Source organism: Osmerus eperlanus, chromosome 7 (genome assembly GCF_963692335.1).
Source record: "Osmerus eperlanus chromosome 7, fOsmEpe2.1, whole genome shotgun sequence".
Taxonomy (NCBI): domain Eukaryota; kingdom Metazoa; phylum Chordata; class Actinopteri; order Osmeriformes; family Osmeridae; genus Osmerus; species Osmerus eperlanus.
Genome location: NC_085024.1, coordinates 10462193 through 10478061, shown reverse-complemented (window position 1 = coordinate 10478061; position 15869 = coordinate 10462193). Strand labels below are relative to the sequence as shown.

At 45.2% G+C, this 15869-nt stretch overlaps 1 protein-coding gene across 1 annotated transcript; it reads right to left on the bottom strand.

Moving 5' to 3' along the window:
- Positions 1 to 33: 33 nt before the first annotated feature.
- On the bottom strand, positions 34 to 14828 carry LOC134023007 (angiopoietin-1-like). Its single transcript, XM_062464797.1, has 9 exons — positions 14086 to 14828; positions 11624 to 11779; positions 11337 to 11458; positions 10991 to 11223; positions 9217 to 9344; positions 8129 to 8230; positions 6560 to 6726; positions 4214 to 4344; positions 34 to 1421 (listed from the first exon to the last, which is right to left on the bottom strand). The coding sequence occupies exons 1-9, from the start codon at positions 14449 to 14451 to the stop codon at positions 1261 to 1263; spliced, it is 1566 nt and encodes a 521-aa protein (XP_062320781.1). The 5' UTR covers positions 14452 to 14828; the 3' UTR covers positions 34 to 1260.
- Positions 14829 to 15869: the final 1041 nt, after the last annotated feature.

Genomic DNA, 15869 nt, shown 5'->3' with positions numbered 1-15869 from the left:
GTTTTTGGTCCCAATGAGTGTATGTACAAAAACTATGTTCAAATTTCCTTGACTTTATTCCCCATTAGAAATAACAGTGGCATAGCAGTTCCTGTACATCAACTAAGTATTTATGTTCCTGATACATGCCTGTGTGAACCGATAGACACCCCTCCTTAATTCACAGAGTAATATTATTCCTCCACACACGCACGCAGACTGCCTGTGAAACATGTAGCGTGTAGAGTGGAACAACTATGTTGTTTATGGTTTTAATGTATAAAAAAAACTGATGGAAAGCAGCCAACTTGGATTACACGCTTGAATTATTTGCATACGATGTTCCATACCCGATGACTCAAACCTATCTGAGAATAGTTCACACCGTTTACCAGAGGTAGGTCAATGTCACCGTTTACATGGTACACCAAAGCTTGATCAGAACTGGGCCCACGCCCCAGATTCAAACCTATTTAAACTCAGTTTAAACACCCTAAATAGATAATGGTTGATCAATGATAGTCTTGCAGTCGCTGAAAGTCTTCTTTGGATACGTATGGGTTTATGTCAATGCTCACCCAGGTCCAATTAAGTGACTCTTTGAAAGAGGTTGTGATAATGCAGGCAGAATCTGAGTGGAGCTCTGTTTTAGCATGTCTATCTAGTACTTTTTACCTGAGAAAGGCTTATCATCTTAGCATTGTAATAATATGTAATAATATTATATCCTAACCCTAACCACTTTATTAAGAAATCAATTCACTACTCTGCATTTTTTAAGGATCATGTACTGTAAAATCCTATCTGAAACACACAATAAAACTCAAAACGAGAACATAAAATAGTTCACACTCACTTAATACATCAAACATTTTACTCTATTTTGTCAAATATCTCTCACTATTTACTGATGAAAATAGATGTAGAAGAAGGATGCAGCTGAGATTCCAGATTCCATGTTTAAACATTAGGGGGCAGTATATGCTATGGATCAGTTACCACAGAGAAGAGTCATTATAAACGGATTCCATGCATCCAGAGCTGATATTGGCTCTATGGGGGTGAGATGGTGGCTGATGAAATAAGTTACTTACTGTCTTTTCCAAAGGGACACAAGTCTGTCAGCAAACATGTCATCTTGCCGACTCTCGAAATATTCACAAGAGTGGTATACGGTAAATTACAGCGGTGATACAGGGGAAGAGAATCAGCTGCTGCCCCGTCCAGAGGAAAGTTGCGCTGGACGGGCATGTCAAATGAAGCACTCCGTCTCTCTCTGTCTCAGAAGTCAAGAGGCCGAATCATCATGGCGGTGGAGCGGAGAGAGTAGCTTGAGCCTTTGAAGTAGTGCCACCTGATGCCGTTGAGTTTGCCCGTGTTCTGGCCCTGAGAGTGATACATCCCATTCAGGTTGGAGGGCCCACACGCGTCGAACCACCAACCTGTGTGTGCATGTGTGTGTGTGTGTGTGGGGAGAGGAAGAGAGACCGGGAAAATGAGATGAAGAGAGAGATGAAGAGACAGAAGGGGATAGCGAGTGAGCGAGAGAGAGAGAGAGAGAGAGAGAGAGAGAGAGAGAGAGAGAGAGAGAGAGAGGGGAGAGAGAGAGAGAGAGGGGAGAGAGAGGGGAGAGAGAGGGGAGAGAGAGAGAGATAGCGTGTGAGAGATGAAGAAAGAGACAGAGTGAGAAAGATCCTTGTACAAACATACAGAATGAAACCACAGACTCTCACTGAACTGCACGCGAATCTATTCTGACCCACCACATACTAATCTATTGACTGGATTCTCTTTGTATTGCCTTCATCTATCAAATCCTTCTCTTCTCACATATCTGGTGCTAAAACCCTCTACTTTCTGAACAAAATTAACTCTGCTTCAAACCCCCACAAACTTTTTTCTACCTTCTCCACGCTTCTTAACCCACCTCCCCCACCCCCTCCCTCCACCCTGACAGCAGACGACTTCTCCTCCTTCTTTGAGAAAAAAGTCGCCGACATTAGCAGTCGGTTCCCTAAGCCCACCTGTCCTACCCTCTCACCCTCCATGACTGACCCGACTAAATGTCTAAACTCTTTTTCTCCCCTGTCTGAGGCAGAGATCTCTGACCTCATTCTCTCTCATCGCCCCACCTCCTGTCCCCTTGATCCTATACCCTCCCCTCTCTTTCAAACCATCTCCCCCTCCATCATAACTTTTCTTCTCCATGTCCTAAACTCCTCTCTTACCTCTGGCACCTTCCCCTCTGCCTTCAAACAGGCTAGAGTTACCCCTCTACTCAAAAAACCCTCCCTTAACCCTGCCGTTCTCCAGAACTACAGACCGGTATCACTGTTACCCTTCCTTTCAAAAACAATTGAACATGCTGTATCTAACCAACTGTCTAACTTTCTCTCTCAGAACAACCTGCTTGACCCCAACCAATCGGGCTTCAAGACTGGCCACTCCACAGAGACTGCCCTCCTTTCAGTCACCACTGCCCTCCAGTCTGCCAGAGCGGCTTCCAGGTCATCTGTCATCATTCTGCTGGACCTTTCTGCAGCGTTTGATACGGTTAACCACCAGATCCTGCTCGCCAGACTTTCTGAGATGGGCATCACTGGCACTGCACTCCAGTGGATCTCATCCTACCTGTCGGGAAGATCCTACCAGGTTTCCTGGGGAGGCAAACTGTCAGGCCCTCGCCAGCTCTCCACTGGTGTCCCACAGGGCTCCGTCCTTGGACCCCTCCTCTTCTCTCTGTACACCACCTCACTTGGACCAATCATCACCTCCCATGGCTTCTCCTACCACTGCTACGCTGACGACACGCAGCTGTACCTGTCGTTCCCCCCGACAGATCCGGGGATCTCAGCTAGGATTGAGGCCTGCCTCACAGACATCTCCGCCTGGATGACCCAGCACCACCTCCAGCTGAACCTCGCCAAAACAGAACTTCTCATCATCCCGGCTAAACCCTCCATCTCCCACGATCTCTCAATCACCCTGGGATCTGCGACGGTGACCCCTTCATCCTCTGCCAGGAACCTTGGGGTTACCATGGACGACGAGCTCTCCCTCACGGCCCACATTGCTGCGGTCTCCCGGTCGTGTAGATTCACCCTCTACAACATCCGGAAGATCAGGAGATACCTGTCTGAGCACTCCACCCAGCTGCTAGTCCAAGCACTTGTCCTCTCCAAGTTGGACTATTGCAACTCGCTGCTCGCTGGTCTCCCAGCATGTGCAACCCGCCCTCTTCAGAGGATTCAGAACGCAGCGGCCCGCCTGGTCTACAATCTACCCAGACGCTCCCATGTTACCCCGCTCCTCATCTCTCTCCACTGGCTACCTATCATGGCCCGTATCAGATTCAAGACCCTGGTATTGACCTTCCGAGCAGTGAACGGGACTGCACCCGTCTACATCAAGTCTCTCCTGCAGCCCTACACCCCCACCCGTCACCTACGGTCTTCTTCAGACAACTGCCTGGTGGTCCCACCGCTCAAGACCGCCCGGTCCCAACACAAGCTTTTCTCCTGTCTGGCCCCCCAGTGGTGGAATCAACTCCCCACTTCCATCAGAGACACTGACTGTCTCTCCACCTTCAAGAAAAGGCTCAAGACGCACTTGTTCCGGGAGTACAACGGTACTTAGGAATGGTTCGCTTGACCCGATGTTAGTTTCCTCAAGGATCACAATGACTCTTGCTTAGAGACTTGTTGCTCTTGTGGTTAGTGGTAACTGACTTAAATTTTTGTACTCGCTGTGATATATTGTTTTATTATTGTTGCTTGCTTTTTTTCCACAAGTACACTTGCACTTATAGCAGCTCATGTTGTTTAATTGTAACTTGTTTAACTACATGCTCTTATGGTTCTTCCCTTTGGCACTTATTTTGGTTGTTCACAATGTGTGCTTCATGTTTTGGCTACTTGCAATGTTTTGTGGCTATCTCGTTGTTATGATCAGTGACCTATGCACTTTGTAAAGCTCTCTCTTGGAAGTCGCTTTGGATAAAAGCGTCTGCTAAATGAATAAATGTAAATGTATCTAGAATTCTGTGTTGCCTCATTGCCTTACTGTCTATTTTAAGTCTGTTACTAAAGGCAAGGGATGAGGTGGGGGTGAGGTGTGGATGCTGTGTAAGGGTGCATGAGGGGGATAAGGAAGGCGCCCTGCTTTAGACATAAAGAAACACGCAGATGTGCACACACACACACTTAACAGCTGGCATTCCTGGAGCAGTTCTCACCCCCAGTCAGCATAAGGGCACACTTGCAGATGCAGTTATCATTGTCCTTGTCCTTGGTGCTGAAGTCGGCTCCGTTGATAACCAGGCTGCTCTGTCTTCCAGCTGTCCCACTGTGGCTCTTAAGAAACAGCCTGAACATACATACACACACACACACACACACAAAGTACAGTGCCATGACTGGTGACAGACACAGATCCATTGCTGCTTTGTTCTAGCGCTGACTGGATTAAAAATGACAGATACGAGGAAGTCTCTGAAAGCATTGGAAAGGAGATTACTGTGATAGGGTGAGTGCTGCAACGTTTTCCTGGTTCAAGACTCGGTTCACTTGTCCCTAGTTAACCCTCTGGCCATAGGGCCATCTCCTCTGTTAGCCATGTCAGGCAGGTCCTCCTCTTCTGGTTTCTGAGCCAGGCACCTTGTATGTGTTACCAGCTGTTCAGGGCCGAGCTCCTTTTTCTAATGTCACAGATTTGACAATTTTCTCTTTGTTTTAACATCTGACTCATATTAACCTCATGGTTGTACTGTTGGGGGGAGAGCAGACCAACTGTTGGCTGTTTGGCTGTTTAGACTGTGTACATGTGTGTGCGAGTGTGTGTGTTTGTGTCTGTCGCCATAGTTGTGCGCATGCTATTTTGCATCAACATTAAATCTGTCACTTTGGCCATATGGACAGGGACAGCTGTGTTTAATAGCTGCATTGCTTCTCTGTGGTCATATATCCAGCTTGTTCATAAGACTTGGGTTTAATGGTGTGCGTGTGGAGGGCAAGTGCCTGGCTTGCACAGAATCCACTGAAAACTCACTGCACATGCAGTGTTTGCCATTCGCTCCCGTTGTCGCTGTTGCATGACTCAAAGGTAGTTGAGTACAAAATAAAAATGACACAAGAGGATAACAACTACCAACCCCTGAAACAGTAGGATAATATGAATCCCTGGTTTAATAGGATAACTCTACTGTGTGTTCTGTAGACTACTCTACTGTGTATCTTGTAGTAATTCTGGATAGACACGTCATAGTCGTCATACTGTAACTTGATTTTTCTTTTAATTTCCCTTTCAGTACTCAAGTCCTGTATGTTTTAGATGTTTCCCTGATCCCGCACACCTGATTCAAATAAAAGGTTGTTAACAAGCTCTGCAGAAGCCTGATAATGATCTGTTCATTTGAATAAGGTGTGTGGGAGCAGGACACACACAGTACAGTGGGCCCTGAGTACCAGGGGTTTTGCATTGCCATATGGAGTGTGTGCGAGTGTCTGTGTGTGCATGTGTGTTTACTGAGTACTAATCCTGTGAATCTGATTAATCCTGGTTAGAGTGTGGGAAACAGAATGAGTTTGATCCCATTTAGATCCCATCAAAAACTGTTATTCTTTGTTGGGAAATGAAGCAATTCATCTTCGAATGGCTCGTCTTGGCATGTCTCCATGACAACTGCTATCAGATATCATGGATATGGAAAGAGAGGTAGAACCGGCCAAGAATTGAATGAAAAACAATTTATTTTACATTTGTTTTTTGCCCCAAAAAAAATAATCATAAGAATAATTTACTGAGCAAAATGCCAGTAGTATGGATTTATGAGGGGACAGATAAAATAGATCATGATATGAGTGAGTAACTTCCCCAGAGCATCATTGTCCCTCATTCAGTTGCTATTGCACCACCAAGCATCTCACATTCACAGCAGGCAACACATTTCAACTGCTTTGTTGCACTGTTGTTGCACAATGTAATTTTAAATATCTATTTTAGATTTTACATATTTTTTAGTTCTTTAGAATTAGTCTACAGACTATTGAAAATTTCAACTTTTTAGTTTAAGATCCGTATATGTTTATTGTATTCACCTTCCTGCCACAGTAAATTCCTTGTTTTTATGAACTTACTGTACATGGCGAATAAACCAAATTCTGATTCTGATTTCTGTTTGTCATTTTATCTTTTATATAATCCCTATGACTATGTAATGAGAGGATGTTCAGTGCAGGTCTAGGATCAGCTGTCCTGTGAGAGATTAACCCATCTCATTGCCAAGAGACACAGAAAATAAATCCAAGATCTGTAGGGGCAGAGTGTAGGAGCACTATCCTATCAACTCTTTGGTAGTACTGTTGTATTAACATCTATGCAACCTCCTTTGACTACTCAACCTTCTCTTCCTCCTTTCCTCTCCTTCATTTCCCTTCATTCACTCCCTGTCCTTTCCCTTCTCTATAGTCCTACTACTCTTCCTCCAGCATATACCATTTACACCTCCTGTTTGTACTTTCCACCTCCTCTGCTCTATTCTCCTCTTCTCCCCATCTCTTCTCCTCCCCTCCCGTCATCTCACCTGTAGTTATGTTTTTCGCTGGCGACGGCAAAGCGGTCGTACAGGGAGAAGGCTGTCTGTCCATCCCAGTCAGTCAGCTCCACCCTCAGGATGTACGGACGCTGGCTGGTCAGCAGGAAGAGCAGCTCGTTACCCAGCCAGTGCTCTCCAAACACACTGCCAAAACCCTGAAAAAGAGGAAGGGGTAGAGAGAGAGAGAGAGAGAGAGAGAGAGAGAGAGAGAGAGAGAGAGAGAGAGAGAGAGAGAGAGAGAGAGAGAGAGAGAGAGGGACAAAGAGGAGGAAGGTTGATTCCATTTGTGTGGGAAGTGAAGAAATGGGTGGGTTTAGGAATGAAGGGGTGGTGGTGAAAGAGTGTGTGTGTGTGTTTGCGTGTGTGATTAGAGGGATCAAGCAGCAAATCAACCAGGGAGAGGCAGTCAAGATGGCAGCCATTGTATTCAGGTGTCTTTGCCAGCCCAGCTCCACACTTTGTTAGGCCTCTGCTGGAAGGCTGCCATCCTGTGCTTAGCACCGCTAACAAGACCATCCAAGGCCAGGCAGGCCCTGTTAGCCTGTTAGCATTGTCAGTCTTGTTTGCACTGCTAGCCTGTTAGCATTCCCTTACGAAAAAGAAGTATACTTAAAGTTTAATTTGTAAGTATACTTAAGTATTAAAAGTATACTATTATCATGGTACTTAAAGTATACTAGCAGTGTACTTATTTAAATACTATTTTTGTACTAAGTAAACTGAATTGGCCCACTTTTTAGGTCATTTAGTACACTTTAAAGTATACTTATAGTGTATTTGAGGTTTACTTTTGAATACTGTAAAGTAACCTGTTTATGCACTTTCAGTTCATGAAGTATACTTCCTAAAGTACTTCAAAGTATACCTTGGAATACTATAAAGTAACCTGTGTAGTGCACTTTCAGTTAATGAAGTATACTTCCTAAAGTACCTCAAAGTATACTTTGCAATACTTTCAAGTGCACTTTCAAATAATGTAAGTACTTCAAGTAGTAAATTTAATAAATGTCCATTTACTATGATTTACTAACATTTTTAAATGTTTAGGGGCCCCTCAAACGCCGCCGATCTTGCGTCACTTGACGAGAACGGGGGCCTTCGCCAAGTGACACTGCAGATTCATAGCTGAAAGAAGCTATTGACTGCGCCAACTTTGTAATAATAAAAGTAAAAACACTACATTCTAAGCAGACACATAAAAAAAAACTAAATTCATGAAGTTCCATTTGTATTTCGAACAAACGGCAAACTTATCAGCAAATTTTAACACTATTTACCGCCTTGCATCATGGGAATTGACCAGCCAATGAGCCACGCTATCTTAATTTTTTCACGTCGTTATTTCGTTCTTCAGTCAGTTTGACAGTATAACCTTCAAATGCATAATGCAACCCTTCTGTCTGTCTGTCAACAACACCTTCCACACTACAGAATATTGCTGACACAATACATATAGTTGTGTCCCCTCTTGTGCTATTGCTGTTAGTAATGGTGTGGTGTGGTTTTGGTCAAATGGTATGAGTGTGAATGTGGTGTTTTGATTCTCCTTTCTCCCACCATCTTGTACTCCTTCCAGGTGCGGTGGAAGTCTGTGGTCCCGTCTGACCTGAGCTGGATGACCGTCCACCCGCCCCGGGATGATTCCATGTTACAGTACACCTGAGAACTCACAGGAAACACCACACACACACACACATACTGTCTCGAAACAAGGTTCAAGAAACAACCTCCATTACGGTTGAGCCTAACGTTTGTGTCTGCTTTGCTCCTGCTGTTCTTTTCTTTGGAAAATAATCTAAAGGCATGCTCCAAGATAAATCCCTTCAAGCAAATCCCTTCAAGCATTCAGTTCATGTACTTCACCCAGGTTGGACACTAAGCTGCATGGTGGCCAACTACACTCCACCATATAAGTACAGTGAGACCACTGTCGGTCTGATCTGAGAATAGTTCTATACTCAGAGCCAGCCATTCGAGAGCTGGCTGGCTGGCTGACTGACTGATCGTCTGGTTTGTATGGTGCTTGCTTTCTGCTGACTGGGGAGGCCAGCCAGAGTCCAGCAGTATTTCTAGAGCTCATGCATTCTGCAGGCACTGACTCTTGAGCCAACCCATACCAAGCATAGACCAGGCTAATGTTGCACCATATCCTTACTTCCTGGAACATTGTATATGTTACAGACAGAGGACGTGTGACCTTGATATCTATATATTCTATAACAGTCAAATTGCTTCTTGGCACTTTCCCGCAAAGCAGCTTGTCACTAGTACTGTGATGTCTTCCATTGGCGTTTGTGCACAGTGGATCAAGCCCATGACGTGGATTTCAACAAACTCTATATTTAACACATCGTGTCCAACCACCACATGCTATTATGAAGTCCAAAGCGAGCCTGTGGGGCTGGCCTGATGGGTTGGTATACTGTAGGTGTGATTGTGGAATCTTGACACTGGGAGAAGGAGACCACCAAAACGATGTTCTCCTCTGAGGTCATGATGTTGTGTAAATAGAGATGTGAAGCCTTGACGCTCTAGAGATGGATGTGAGTGCAGGTACACAGGTGTTTTTGCAAGTTTTTAAAAGTAATTGATCCATGTTAGGGCCTGCAATCAAATCCCCATCCCCAGACAGTGTGGTGTCCTACCTTCCTGGTGTCCAGTACAGATGTATGGATGGTGTAGACCCCACTGCTGTTGAAGCCTGCTTGGTGGACATCAGCACAGTCCCTGAACCTCCTCTCCTCATCTCTCTGCTTGAAGCTGGGCAAGGCCACTGATGAAACAGATCAGGAAATGGAGGAAAAACACTTACTGGCTAGGATCCAGTTGGAGTCGTCGTTAACCTAGAGATTCCTTTTTTATATATACTGTAACTTAGATATATAAGATATGTAACTTGTTTCTAGTTGTAGTGGACAGAGACAGTTAGAAAGGAAATGTATGGGAGAGAGAGAAGGGAAGATTTGCAGATATTGCCCAGGTCGGATTCAAACCCAGGCAGCTGCGTTAGGGCATCAGCCCATATTGGACGTGCTCTACCGTGTGAGTTACCAGGGCAACCCAATCGGGAGATTCAAATTGATTTCAAACTTCTTTCTGTATCGAGTGGTCAATGTTTTGGCACTGTCCAGCTGAGATCTCTCCCTCCTGTATTAATTTGGCTGTTAGTTTGGCTATTCTGAGTGTAGGATTGTATGAATCATCCAAAGATTAGACAACGGTTGTGTAACCCCACTGAAATGATTAAGTGGCAAGTTCATGAATACATTCTACAGTTTTCAACATGTCCCATAGTTCATGGTGTTCTAGACCAGACATGAATCGCAGAACATGTTCTTGTAAAATGATCTGGAGTGCATCAAAAGTGGCTGTTAAAAAGTTACAGTATTTTTGGTGAGTCAATGTAAAGCAGAAATCTCAGGCTATAAATCATTTTAGTGCTCTTCTGTGGTTGCTGTACAGTCAGAAACTTTAACCAAGTCCAGAACGACAGATCCCTTCCTCACATCAAACCAAAAGCACTTCTATACCAATATATGTCACAAAAGTCATCCTCAAATATCTAAATGCTGGTCTTAAAATGGATATAAATAGTAAGCTCTGACAGAATAGGTTTGGGATTGGACAGGTGAATCCTAAAGGTGTAACTTCTGTTATTGTCCCTAGTACACCCCAAGACTTTGGTCAAACACAATTTGGGGTCTACATAAAATATTTGGAGTATGCATACATTAGCTACAGTCGTTAGTTACATTACATTCCAAAACACATGGCACAGTCACAAATGTACAGAGAAACATTAAATGTACATAACTTATGCCCAAGACTTATAAAATTGTTATGCCTGACCATCGCACCTACAGTTTATGAGTTTGTTGAACATCCAAAACCATCGGAGTTGGCCCACTATTTTGCGCCACAGCTGCCACAGCTGCCTGTCCACTAGTTTTTGGAGTGTGTGCGGGGGAATTTGTGCTCATTCAGCCACAAAAACATTAGGGTGGTTGGGTGATTAGACCTGGCGTGAAGATTGCGTTCAAATTTATCCCAAATGTGTTTGATGGTGTTTAGGTCGGGCCAGTGACGTTTTTCCAAGCCAAATTCAATGAGACATTTCTGTATGGGCCATCTGCAAGCCAAGTCTAATCACCCAACATCAGTGCATAACCTCTCCAATGCTCTTGTGGCTGAATGGAAGCAAATCTGGCATCAATGCTCCAACGTCTGTTGGAAAGTCTTCCCAGAAAAGTGAAGGCAGTTACAGAAGCAAATTGGGAACCAATTTGTTTTCATGCCCACGGTTTTGGAATGAGAGGTTCAACTAGCAGGTGTCCATACACTGAGTGCTGTCCACATACTATTGCCATGTGATGTGTTTGAGGGAATATGCCATATGGAGAGACATTGGTGGATAGTTACCCCTGTCCTTGGAGCAGAGTCTGAGCAGGTTGTTGACAGTGTCAGTAAGCTGCTGCTGCTGGCTCATCAGGATGCTGTTGTTCCCTATGGCCTGCTCCAGGCGGGTCTGCAGCTCGGCGATCGTTGCGTTCTGCCTGGCCAGGAGCACACGCAGACCGGACATCTCACCGAGCAGGGATTCCAAACCGTCTCCATGGCGAAGCTTCGTTTCCTGGATCCGCTGTTCCAGCAAGCTGACCTCACGAGGGGGGAAAGAGAAAGAGGTCATCGCCATGACTGGTGTCCAGGTCTCAGACAGGACTGCTCTGTTGGTTCTTCATGACTTAATCCGACTAAGCCTCCTTACCCATTCTTGTCATGCAGCTGTCTGATGTCAGTAGACTGCTGGAGCAGCCTAGTCTCCAGCTTGTTGGTGGACAGGGAGTTCTCCAACAGCTGGATCTCCAACCTCGATGTCTGATTCAACACCTGGCGGTCATAAAGTACTGCATTAGGCTTAGCCTATGTCCAGGGCGTCTGCCCAGAGTTCAAAGGCCAGTCTGGACATCAGTATGTTACAAACTGTGAGCATTCTCGTCTGCTCTGACTGAGACAGGGGCGTGCAATATGTTGCTATAGTGACCTTTACTGCACCTGGGTCTCTACATCTGTCAGCTTCCTGGTGTGCTGAGCAGTTTGGGAGATGAGGTTGGTGCTCAAATCCAAGATGGCTGCAGTTTGGGTGTGTACTGCGTTCTGCTGCATTTTAGCCATCTCCCCCCCAAGATTGTTCTTCACGTAGCGTTCAATCTGGAAGGAAATAACAATAAACAGTCACCCCAACACACGCAGGGTCACACAGATACAGCCCTATGCAACATTGCTTAACCAGTATCTTACTGGACAGAAAATTGACATGTATTTCATATATATTTCAACATAATGTGCTTGTCCACTGTGCGAATGTGGAATTTGGGAAATATTTTGAAACTGTTTAGTATCCCTTGAGTCATGTGAAATGAAATGTTACATGGCGGATGACTTTGCAAAGCGTTTGTACAGATGTAACATATCAAATCATATTTTCATAAAACACTTCCCATAAAATGACATATTTATCTTTGAAACCAACCAGAAATAACAAAAAGAGGAGCAGAGGGACAGGAAATTAAATTGAAGTGTTATGGTCCCACATGGTCCCCATGAAGTAGTTGCACATTTATTTCACTCATTGATTCAAGATTTTGGAACCCTAATCCTGTGTTGATAACTCTTGAAGATTCTCCTGGTTCTGGTCTGCTACCTGGAGAGTCAGAGACGGAGAGGGGGGGACGGGGGGGGGGGGGGGGGCAGAGTTGCTGAGTTACAGCTTCATTCACGGGGGAGAAATCAGTCATGGGATTCTGTCGTTTACCGGGGCTGTCTGGTGATTGTGGTTGCCAACATCATTACACCTACTCCCCCGATATGGACGATTATTTCAGCATTTGTCGAGGCTCGAGGTTTTCCCAGAGACCACAGTCATTATCTCTTCACCTCAGGGTCTTTTACACCGTAATTCGTTTTATATTTGATACTTTCCAACTCTGACTTTAGTTCTAAATAATCACTCCAAGCTATGATGAAGTGTCTTTGTGTGTGTGTAGCTGTGAATAGATAGATATATAGATATATAGATATATAGATTTATAGATAGATAGATAGATAGATAGATAGATAGATAGATAGATAGATATATAGATAGATATATAGATAGATAGATAGATAGATAGAAAGATAGATGGTTGTTGTTCACAGTAGAGGGGGGATTTGAACTTGCGACTTCTTGATCTTTTGTCAATGCTCTACCACAAGCTATACTCCCAACCCAGACTCGACTAATGGATTCAACCACCTCAGACCTAACTAAAGGATAACAATCACAGAGAATTAGTACTAGAACGTCCAGACTAAACATGTCATGACAGTACGACACTATTGTGTGTTCCACAGTTAGTTCAGAAACAGAGAAGAAGCGCTGGTCTGTGCACCAGAACGAGCCATTACAGTGAGAGTTTTGTTGGCATGTATTGCACGCATATAGCTCACACAAAGTCCCTCTTAAGCCACACATTCATTAGGTTGGTACCTGCGTGCCATTGGTGGAGTTTATGGGGGAGAAATTTTGAGGAGGTTTGTTATGCAGGGTTGTTAGTTCATTTGAGGTACCCAAGCTTCGGACCCGCTCCAAATATCTCAAATGTTCCAGAGCCATGATATAGGTCTGTGGTTGGACCTCACTCACATTCAGACGCTGGTTACGGTGACTTGTTATGTCCGGTTTCTAAATCATTGAGACAAAATGGAGGATGTAGGAATCCAGACACGCATGTATCTTCATCCTGTCAAACGTATTCCCTGGTGGGTTTCAAATACACACGCCAGGAACATCAAGGGTCAAGCGCAAAGTCAATACCAGTGTGCACATAAAGTGAGCTTACAAGCACTTAGCAGGATCCCATATGCAGTTCATTTATACCAGAATTCAATATATTAAAATATTTTTTTGAAGTACCAATAGTGTAATTATTTATTGAGCCACCAGGGGGAGGTCCTAACCCCTCAACATGAGTAAAAATAAATGTGCTTTTGACTCCATCAGGTCACTGAATAGAGAACTGACAGCCACCGTTCGACACTGCCCCATCCATTGAAGGTGTTAAAAGCAAATTTTTACGTAACTTTATTGTCTCCTTTGCAGTGTGCACCTCATTCTTAGAGGCCACTACAGGGCAGTAGGAAACTTTCAGCCAATTAGTTCCAGCAGCCCACTCGGTGGTGTTCCTGTGCTGTTGGCTCTGAGCCCAGCCAGCAAGGACACAGAGACAGCAGGACATTTCTCTACCTACCATAGACACAAACGTATTAGCAGGATAGTCAAGTTACCTCAGAGTGACAGTTCACATTTCTATTCTGCATTCCTTACTTTCTATGCATGCTCATTGACATTTGATTGAGTTGCTTTCAGAAAGATAATGGATCTACCTACCTGATGATGGTGAGAAAAGTCAGGAACAAAACAAAAGGTGTACTTTCCCTTTCCTCACGCATGAAGGGCAGTTAGCAGCAAGTCTTACCTTGCGGAGCCACTGAGTGTAGTTCTCCATGAGGTCTTCCAGATGTTGGATCCTCGGGCTGGGGGGGTTGGGAGGCTGGTGGGGAGGATCCCCCTGCAGTGTGTTCTCCCCGTCCTGCCCCCCTGACGCCCCGTGCCAGCAAGCAGGACCCCCAGCCACAGCCCTGTGTTCAGGCAGAAGGAAGGTGTAGCTGCAGGGTCCGTGCTGGATGGAGAAGTCCCGGCGATAGGCAGCAGGAGAAGGGCTGGTTGTGTTAGCGGTGCTGCTACTTCCAGATGGCTCCCCGGTTGGCTCCCCCAAACTCACACACACCAGCAGGGCCTGCAGGAGTAGCGACCAGGGCAGGGGGGAAGGAGGCCACAGCATGGCAGCTACCTGGACACGACACAGTCCTCAAATGGTCCTCGTGAATAAGATAGCCTGACTAACTGTCTCTCAGAACATCGCAGGTCTGTCAGTCCCCTAGTCAGAGGGTCTGGAGGGAAACAGGGCATGAAGACTGGTTCCCACCAGTGGACACGGATGAAGAATCCCCAGCATCGTCAGTGTGGAGGACGTTCTCTTAAGCCGTCCCCTTAAATTACAGCAGAGAAGTTCACGGTCATTGTAAGTGCTGTGAAAAAGAACTGGTCAAGCTGTCTTAGCGAGAGTCCGCTGTATCTACTACGTCGTAGTCCAGTGTTCTGGGATAATGGCTTGTTGCCGACTAAGAGTTTCTCGTCTGGATGGCTGCCTCTTTTTTTAAAGGGACGTTCCTCTTGTGAGCTCTCAGAGCTGTGGGGGGGGGGGGGGGGGGGGGGATTTGAGGGGGGCAGGCAGTGGGGTGTTGCAGTAAACTGGAACGTCAAACTCTGGGCGAGCTCCATGCCTTCCATACTGAGGGCCTGGAATGGAATGTAGAGAGAGAGAGAGCGAGCGAGAGAGTGTTTGTGTATGTGCGCGCAGGGAAGATATCCACGGCAAATGGAGAAGAGGCTGTATTTTCGCTCTCTTTATGTCTTAATTGAATGATGCAATCTTATCCCGCACTCACATGGAGGAATGTAAACATGTCCCATTTAGAAAACAAACATGGTTGTTTCTGTGGCGAGAGGGAGAGAGAGAGACAGAGAAAGAGAGATAAAGAGAGAGACAGGGATAAAGAGAGAGAGAGAGAGAGAGAGAGAGAGAGAGAGAGAGAGAGAGAGAGAGAGAGAGAGAGAGAGAATACTGAACATCTCATCAACAACACTGAGGGCACAGACAGTAAAAAACTAGACAGCTATCTAGGCTAACAGAGTTTTACAGCTATATGTTTACCCATAGCTGCTGAGGTCATTTACAAAGCACTGCTCCAGTAACCAGCAAGACTGGCTACTTGAGACGAGTCATAACAGCTTGTGTTGACTGTACAGAGCTAACTTATGAAAAAACAAACATACAAACTTTGATTAATAATGTTTTTCCATCGGTTGCTTGGTTATGTGAAATGAATATAGCATCTGACACACACAGGCACACGTACCCCCCCTCCCCCACACACTACATTCACACAAATAACTAATAGGCAGAATTACGTTTGGGGCAAGAGCCGCTTCACTATTGGTACAGTATATGCATAGGCCTACTGTGTATATGTATACTGTGTGTGCGAGTGTGTGTGTGTGTGTGTGTGTGTGTGTGTGGGGGGGGGGGGGGGGGTTTGTGTAGCCTAGCCGCCATGCTGGGACTGTTGACAAAACCACTGCTCTTTCACCTATTTGGCGGCTTGGTTGGTCCCTGTACTCTGCTTACAGACAGACATG

Excerpts from the sequence above, each read along its gene's own strand:
- LOC134023007 (XM_062464797.1), bottom strand. The coding sequence starts at position 14,451 with ATGCTGTGGCCTCCTTCCCCCCTGCCCTGGTCGCTACTCCTGCAGGCC. Across the intron at positions 6,727-8,128 it reads CCTGGAAGGAGTACAAGATG|GGTTTTGGCAGTGTGTTTGG; the intron begins GTGGGAGAAAGG and ends CCTCTTTTTCAG. Across the intron at positions 1,422-4,213 it reads TGCCCTTATGCTGACTGGGG|GTTGGTGGTTCGACGCGTGT; the intron begins GTGAGAACTGCT and ends ATGCACACACAG.